Source organism: Mus caroli, chromosome 6 (assembly GCF_900094665.2).
Source record: "Mus caroli chromosome 6, CAROLI_EIJ_v1.1, whole genome shotgun sequence".
In the NCBI taxonomy this organism is placed as follows: Eukaryota; Metazoa; Chordata; class Mammalia; order Rodentia; family Muridae; genus Mus; species Mus caroli.
Genome location: NC_034575.1, coordinates 34,007,437 through 34,013,477, shown reverse-complemented (window position 1 = coordinate 34,013,477; position 6,041 = coordinate 34,007,437). Strand labels below are relative to the sequence as shown.

General features: G+C 45.3%; 1 protein-coding gene across 1 annotated transcript in view; it reads right to left on the bottom strand.

Annotated features, from left to right (window-relative positions):
* The window catches only part of Rab19 (RAB19, member RAS oncogene family), a 10,225-nt gene that overhangs the window by 2,334 nt on the left and 1,850 nt on the right, over window positions 1-6,041 (bottom strand). Inside the window, exons 2-3 of the mRNA XM_021165721.2 lie at window positions 4,812-5,024; window positions 528-711 (exon numbers count right to left, since the gene is read on the bottom strand). Coding sequence (XP_021021380.1) covers window positions 528-711; window positions 4,812-5,012 — 385 coding nt within the window. The 5' untranslated portion in view covers window positions 5,013-5,024. The remainder of the gene's footprint in view (window positions 1-527; window positions 712-4,811; window positions 5,025-6,041) is intronic.

Below are 6,041 nucleotides of genomic sequence, written 5' to 3'. Positions count from 1 at the left end.
GATGGTTGTGAGCCACCATGTGGTTGCTGGGATTTGAACTCTGGACCTTCGGAAGAGCAGTCGGGTGCTCTTACCCACTGAGCCATCTCACCAGCCCCCTGAAACTCTTTACTCTTCGTTTTGGAGACAAAGTCTCAATGAATGTGGACCTCACTGAGATAGAATGGCTGGCCAATGAACTCTGTGAATCCTCCTGTTTCTCTTCCCCAGCGCTCGGTTACAGATGTGTGCCCCAGCACCAGCCTTGGACCTTGGTTCTGATGATCTGAGCTGATGTCCTCAGGCTTTTACAACAAGTACTTTGTTGACTGAACTATCTCCACCCCCTTTAAAAAAAAAAAAAAGTTTCACTATCTCTTCCTCATGCCACCCTTGAACTCTCTCTTTCCCTGCCTCACCATCCAGAGACCTGGGGTTACAGGACCACGCTCTCAGACACTCAGAATCTCATAATCCACTACTGAGGAATGCAAGCTGAGCCCCGGCAGAGCCGGGTCCGGAAGCTAACTGCTTGGGAAGCGTCCTACCGATCAGCATGATGACCAAGTTGGCAGCTCCATATTTTTCTATCTCGTGGATCCAGTGAGGGACAGATTCGAATGTGGACCGCCGTGTGAGATCATAAGCGATGATAGCTGCGTGGGCACTCCGGTAGTAGCTTTGGGTGATGGTACGGAAGCGCTCCTGGCCTGCCGTGTCCCACACCTGCATCTGCAGAAGGACAGAGGCCATGACAGGAGCTCTAGCAACATGGACATTCCTTCATTTAAGTCATCGTACACACAGTTTCCTGTGGGCTGCTGAGATGGCTCAGTGGCTAAAGGTGCTACTGCCAAGTCTGATGACCCGAGTTCAATCGCTATTGAAGGGAAAGCGCCAACTCTGGCAGGTTGTCCTTCCATCTTTTAGGAAAACACAGTGGCAGGCGTGCTGGGCACAGCCAGAGGCACGTACAGCAAATAAACAACTTAAGTTTTTGAAAAGAACAAATGGATTCTCCGGTCTTATTTCAACCCATTCAGATTCAGTAGGGACCGGCAAGGCCAAAATGGGCTCTCCAGTTTAGCAGATGCCCAGAAGGTCTTCTCCACTGATGGAGGAGCTACCTATTCCTGAATCTTTTCTTGACTGTTGACCTCAAACATCCCTTGGCATAGATTTTTGGATTCATATTTTAAGTTTACCCATTGGGAAGAACTCTGGCAAAGGGGATGGCATAGGCTGAACGGCTGGCTTTAAAGGATCACTCAGAATGTTCACACTCAGCGGCATCCGTACACAATACTTTCCAGGTGACTGAGACATCAGTCACATCACCACCAACTCACACACCTTCCAATAAAGAAAAAAATAATTTAGAACCTTTTTATGTGCATTTTGCAAGCGTGTGTGTGTGTGTGTGTATGCACGTGCACCTAACCACATGTGTGCCTGGGGTTCACAGAGAATAGAAGAGGGTACCAGATACCCTGGAACTGGGGGTCAGATAGCCTGAAACTAGAGGTTGTGAGCTAGAATAGAGGGGTGTGAACATGCGGGTGTTGGGAATCAAACCTGGGCCTTTATAAGAGAAGCAAGTGCTGTTAACTACTGAGCTGTCTCTCTATCCCTGTGTATAATTTTTGTCTTTAAGATAAGGTCTCATATGGTCCAGACTGGCCTTGAACTCAGTGTGCAGCTGAGGTTGGCCTGAAACTCATGATCTTCCTGCTTCTACCGTCAAAACGCTGTTATCATAGGCATGTGTCTATGCCTGGCAGTGCTCACCTCATCTGTCATACAGTTTATGTAAAAACTGGTCTTCAGCCTGGCTCGGTATCTGTAACCCTAGCTACTCATAAGGCCAGGGCAAGAGGATCACAAGGTCAAAGCCTGCCTGTGCTACAAAGCAAGTTCAGTACCAGCCTGATTTAGTCAAAAGTAAAATATTAAAAAAGGGCCAAGATGTAACTCAGTAGTATAGTGTTTGCTTAACATGTACATCAGAAAAAAAAAAAATGGTGTGCCTAGGAGTTGGGGGTCATGTGCATGTGTGGAGGTCAGAAGATGTAGAATCTCTTGTGAACTGTATGGAATCACCACCTGTCAATAAAAAACCCCTATGGCCAATGAGCTGAAGCAGGAAATAGGAGGTGGGAGTTCCGGAAGAGATGAGAACAAAATCTGGGAGAGTCAGGTTCAAGGGAGATCTACCTCGGACTCTGAGGAAGACTGTATCATGAAACTGCAGACCAGGCAACCAACAATGTTAGTTGACATAGAATGATTTAAACTTTAAATGGGTTATATAAGTAATTAGCTAGTCAGGGGGCCAAGCCCATTGGCCTAGGCATTTATTAATAAATAATTAGTCTCAGAGTTGTTATTTCTGAGAACAAAGTGGCTGGGTGGAAAGCCTACAAGTACAAGAATACAACTTGTGTCTAGGTCCTCAGGATTGGTGGCAAGTACCTTTATCTGCTGGGCCATCTTGCCAATTCCTCTCCCCTTTTATCTGTTAACGAAAAATTACTAACAGGCCAACAAACAGGAGAGAATAGAAAAAGTGAGTCTTCCTACACTGAGATTCAATAACTATTAAGATTTTCCTTTTTTTTTTTGGATCCCCTTGTGCTGTTCTTTGATAGCCAATCCCTTCAGCTGAACTTACATTAATACACAGTAGCTGGTCTCATTAGGTAACCCTGGATGGGTTGGGACTCACTAAGCAAACCAGCTGCTACCTGTCTGTCACATTTGCTGTCATCCTCCTGCCTCTGCCTTTTGAATTCTGGACTTACTGCTTCTCCAAGCTAGAAACAGACGTTCATTTACATAATCACAATGCCAGCATCACTGCCAACAATTTTCTGGTGTCTTCTAATATTGATACCATATTAAAATTTTTCCAATGATCCTAAAAGTTGTCTTCATAAATGTTATTTATCTGTCTGTTTGTTTAACTATTTATTTAAAGTCAAGGTTTCTCTCTGTGTAGCCCGGGCTGGCTCATACTTGTGATCCTCCTGCTTCGGCCTCTTTAGTACCAGAATTACAGGGATGTGACAGCTTGCCCCACTATCTTTTAGTTCTCTGACAGTAACAATGGGCGTTTATCCTTATTATTTATTGCATTTTATTTATGGTTTGTGTGTATGTGTATATGGTACACATGTGCTTATGCTTCTCTGTAAGCAGCACAGTCAGCAAAGAAACGATTCAGGTGAGGTAAGAATGAAGCTTGGTCCAGCTGGACTCAGTTGGCTGGTGCTGAGCCAAACTTCTGGAGTCTGATAGATGCCAGGTTGCTTATTTTAGCCAATATTTAAGCACAGTACAATTTTGGATAAGTTTTCTGATGACAATTAACTCAGTCCTGTGTGTGCAACAGAGCTTAAGGCTCTGTTTACTTTGAGAGTTTTTACAAAGTACAAATGGACTTCCTCCATAAAGGTGGGCTTTGTTGACTTGCAAGCATCATTCAAGGTTTATGTTAGGGGTTGGTTTAGGGAGAATGACAAAGGTAGACATAATGCCTGTGTAAGTCAGGGTTGGTCTGGTCTAAGACATCACAGAGGTTGCCAGGCAGGTGTACACCTTTAATCTCAGCTCTCAAGAGGCAGAGGCAGAGGAGACAGAGATGGAGGCAGAGGCAGAGAGGCAGAGGCAGAGGCAGAGATGCAGATGCAGAGGCAGAGGCAGAGGCAGAGGCAGAGGCAGAGGCAGAGGCAGAGGCAGAGGCAGAGGCAGAGGCAGAGGCAGAGGCAGAGGCAGAGGCNCAGAGGCAGAGGCAGAGGCAGAGGCAGAGGCAGAGGCAGAGGCAGAGGCAGAGGCAGAGGCAGAGGCAGAGGCAGAGGCAGAGGCAGAGGCAGGCAGATGTTTGAGTTTGAGTCCAGCTTGGTCTACAGTGAAACCTTGCCATGAAAATTAAATTAATTTAAAAAGTCGAGTAGGCCACTGTAAAGTACAGATGACATCTCTCGGAAGGATGGGTTTCATGGCCTTAGAAGCAATGCTGAGGATTTAGGGGGAAAGAGTCTGGGATAAGCAAATATAAATACTGGGGTGTATTCCACAGATAGCAAAGGGTCACCAAGTTGCCAGCTCTATCTCTTCTTAGCATCCCAGGAGGAAGACAGGTAAACATCTCCTTCTTTTGAAGAGATGAGCCTGTGTGTATAATTTTCCAGGATTCTCCAGTGCTTATCTGTGTGCACAAGGACCTCCTGCCCTCTACACGTGTATAGGTGAGAGCAGACGTTCTTCTGAGGAAGGCTCAGAGAAGGAGCTCAGGTCACCAGACTAGGTAGCAAGCTGTCATGCTGGGACTGACTTTGTTCTTATAAAATTGGTGAAGCAGGTTTTTGGTTTTTTTTCTGGTCTGTGGCCACATTTTATGTTTGCTCATTGTTTTTTTGTTTGTTTGTTCTGTTTATTTTTTATTTTATGTTTTTGTTTTTGTTTTTGTTTTTTTGAAACAGGGTTTCTCTGTAGTCCTGGCTGTCCTGGAACTCACTTTGTAGACCAGGCTGGCCTCGAACTCAGAAATCCACCTGCCTCTGCCTCCCAAGTGCTGGGATTAAAGGTGTGGGCCACTACTCCCGGTGCTGGTCTTTTTCTTACACATTTATCTACATTTTTTTTTTCATATTAAGGAATCTAGTCCTTTCTCATATTGCAAATATTTCTAGTTCCTCAATCTTCTTTTGACTGTTTATCCTATTTTTAGACTGCAGAAATTATGACCTTTAGGTAGACTTAACAATATACTCTTTAATGCTTCTGACTCTGGCCTACTAAAGCAATGACACTACCCCCGTGTCTCCTCTCACCTTCACTTTCTTGCCATCTATCTCGAGGGAGCGCACGGTGAAGTCCACCCCAATGGTGTTCTGCTGGGACTCACTGTAGACTCCAGATTTGAAATGTTGAACCACACATGTCTTCCCCACGTTGGAGTCCCCAATGAGGATGACCTTGAACAAATAGTCCACATTCTCATCCGATGTCCTGGATGAGCTGGAGAACTGCATAGCTCTGGCTTCCTGGAACAGACCCAGGGAAGAAAGACAGCATTTTGCTTTTTGTTTTCTAAGAAGCACCTACCAGGATCCAGGACTGAGATCACCTTCATTTTCTTGCTATAGAAGAAGAAAAGCTATGGTAGTTGTGGCTTTCACAGGGCAAATATTCTAATGGTTGCCAGCAACTGGTCAGCAGTAGGGAGTTGCCCCATAAATCCACACCCCAGGTATAGGTGGACACCAAAAGCCATTCTTTGATGAGAATAGCATTTAGTCAACTCTACCCAATTATAGAACCGAGGACATCCCTGTCTTAGAGATGAGGTGCCCAAAGACTGGGATAGAGGAGGTAATGCCTCCAGGAATCACTTTCTAGCCATCAATCAGGAGGAAGATGTGCTCCAGCCACTAAAAGACTGCTTACTCAGTCAACGCACCACAACTGGCACGATCTGGCTGAGAGGCCAGTCTAAGGAGGACTCCCATGTCTGTGAGTATACATGAGTACAATGGCTGAAGGGGCTACTAGAGGGATTGGGTGCCCTGGAAGCAGAGCGACAGGCCGTTGTGAGCTTGATGTGCATGCTGGGGATTGAACTGAGGTGCTTTTAGCCTCAGAACCATCACTCCATCACCTACGTGGTCTTTTTATTCTGGGCAGTACTCCATTTTTCTAAACCAGGAAATTAGAATTTTGAGGATATTCAAAATTAAAAATGTAATTAGAATGATAAGGCAAGGCCAAGTGCGGTGACATACAACTTTAATCCCAGCACTCAGGAAGCAGAGGTAGGCGGATCTTTATGAGTTCAAGGCTAGCCTGGTATACATAGCAAGCTCCATGATAGCTAAGGCTACATAATGAAACTCATGGTGGTTGTGTGTGTGTGTGTGAAAGAATGCTATGGGAAATTTGTTTTTTGTTTTTGTTTTTTTGTTTTTTGTTTTTTCAAGACAGGGTTTCTCTGTGTAGCCCTGGCTGTCCTGGAACTCACTCTGTAGACCAGGCTGGCCTCGAACTCAGAAATCTGCCTGCCT